General features: G+C 59.1%; 1 protein-coding gene across 1 annotated transcript in view; it reads left to right on the top strand.

The window, feature by feature from the left end:
• The first annotated feature begins 572 nt into the window (after positions 1–572).
• NDUFA6 (NADH dehydrogenase (ubiquinone) 1 alpha subcomplex, 6, 14kDa) overlaps positions 573–1,955 on the top strand; it is a 7,985-nt gene continuing 6,602 nt past the window's right edge. Inside the window, exon 1 of the mRNA XM_011945110.1 lies at positions 573–915. Coding sequence (XP_011800500.1) covers positions 777–915 — 139 coding nt within the window. The 5' untranslated portion in view covers positions 573–776. The remainder of the gene's footprint in view (positions 916–1,955) is intronic.

Below are 1,955 nucleotides of genomic sequence, written 5' to 3'. Positions count from 1 at the left end.
GGTTAGTTGTTCTTTTTTCCTTGACACTTGTAGGTTCCTCTCGTGGGAAAACGCCAGCGAAGAGAGAGACCCAGAATGGACGATCTTCCTTCCAGCTTCCAAATTCTGGTCTGCTTTTCAGAGATCTAGGGCTCAGGATGCGAATGTCCCTGCCTACGATGGGGCTGCCGTTACAGCCTTCCTCCCGGGGCTCTGGAGACGCGCCGGCGCTTTGACACCTCTCCTGCGCTAAGGAAGAGTTGTTTTACAGAAAAATAAGTATACCCTGGCCCTGCAGAAAGCCGCCAGGCGGCAGGGCAAGCGCCACCGCAGTCCAGGCGCCATTATCTGCCTCAGAAGTTATCTCGCGGGCCCGCTGCGAGGAGGTTCTTCAAGGCCTGCGCGTTCACGGACACTACCAGGAAGCGCGGCGGGCAGCCGGATAGCAGGACGCTGACGGAAGCCCCGCAGTCGCTCGGCGTCCCCGGCGCCAGCTCACGACCCAGCTACCACCCTGCTGCCCGAGCGTCCCCTGGTGGCGACGCCGGCCCGTTAGCGCGACAAATACGTTAGTCCAAAGGCCAAGCGGCGCTTCTGTAGATGAGCATGCGCAGCCCCCACCGTTCGCTCAGCCAGAGAGAGGCTTCCCAGCCAATCGGAGAGCCTTACAGTCATCCTCCCGCCCATCCAGCGTGCAGGCGGGGCATTCCTCCTTAGCCAATGAGAAAAGACATTCGCCCGCTGGTCGCACGCGCGGCTTGCAAGAGGTGGGGTTGTGGAGTGGATACTTTGGCAAGATGGCGGGGAGTGGTGTCCGCCAAGCTGCCTCTACCGCCAGCACCTTTGTGAAGCCCATTTTCAGTCGGGACATGAACGAGGCCAAGCGGAGGGTGCGCGAGCTCTACCGCGCCTGGTATCGGGAGGTGCCGAACACTGGTGAGAGGTAGCGGCTTACGTGGGGACCCGGAGGCCGCCGCTCAAGGTCGTAGTCGGCCCGGCCGGGGTTTCTCATGGGCCGAGCTGAGGTCACCAATTTGGGCAGAGGCGATTGCGGGTGCTTCAGGGGAAGAGCGTCACCCGAGCCTACCCGGGCCGGACCCGGCGGCGGCGCCGTGGTCAGACCGGCCGTCCCCAGCATTCGTACGGCGCCCTCGGAGCTTTGGTCTGTTTTGTCCCCCGCAATTGGCAGAAGGACGAGGACTGTCAGTGACACACTCACTTTGTGGGTGAGGCAGCGGAGGCACCGAGAGGCGAAGTGATGTGCCCAGGGCCCAGGCCGAGCCACTGGTGTACCTGGAACCCAAAGTCTAGAGTTGCAGAGTGTAATTTAGATGCCCGTTGGATTTTTCGTTTTGTTTGTGAGAGTCTCGCAGTGTAGCCCAGCCTGGAGTGAAGTGGCACGATCTCGGCTCACTGCAACCTCTGCCTCCTGCGTTCAAGCGATTCTCCTACCTCAGCCTCCCGAGTAGCTGGGACTACAGGCGTTCGCTAGCACGCCGGGCTAATTTTTGTATCTTTAGTAGAGATGGGATTTGACCATGTTGGCCATGCTGGTCTCCAACTCCTGACCTCAAGTGATCCGCTGGCCTTGGCCTCCCAAAGTACTGGGATTACAGGCGTGAGCCACTGCGCCCGGCCTGACTCGGTGTTTTCACATGGCGCGTAATACTAGTCGGAGAAAGAGGCGTTTTTTGTTTTTTTGTTTTGTTTTGTTTTGGTTTTTTTTTTTTGAGACGGAGTCTCGCTCTGTTGCTCAGGCTGGAGCGCAGTGGTGCGATCTCGGCTCACTGCAAGCTCCGTCTCCTGGGTTCTCACCATTCTCCTGCCTCAGCCTCCCGAGTAGCTGGGACTACAGGCACCCACCACCACACCCGGCTAATCTTTTGTATTTTTTAGTAGAGACGGGGTTTCACCGTGTTAGCCAGGATGGTCTTGATCTCCTGACCTCGTGATCCACCCGTCTTGGCCTCCCAAAG

This window comes from Colobus angolensis, unplaced genomic scaffold (genome assembly GCF_000951035.1).
Source record: "Colobus angolensis palliatus isolate OR3802 unplaced genomic scaffold, Cang.pa_1.0 Scaffold239, whole genome shotgun sequence".
Taxonomy (NCBI): Eukaryota; Metazoa; Chordata; class Mammalia; order Primates; family Cercopithecidae; genus Colobus; species Colobus angolensis.
This window is presented reverse-complemented; position numbering and strand designations above follow the sequence as displayed.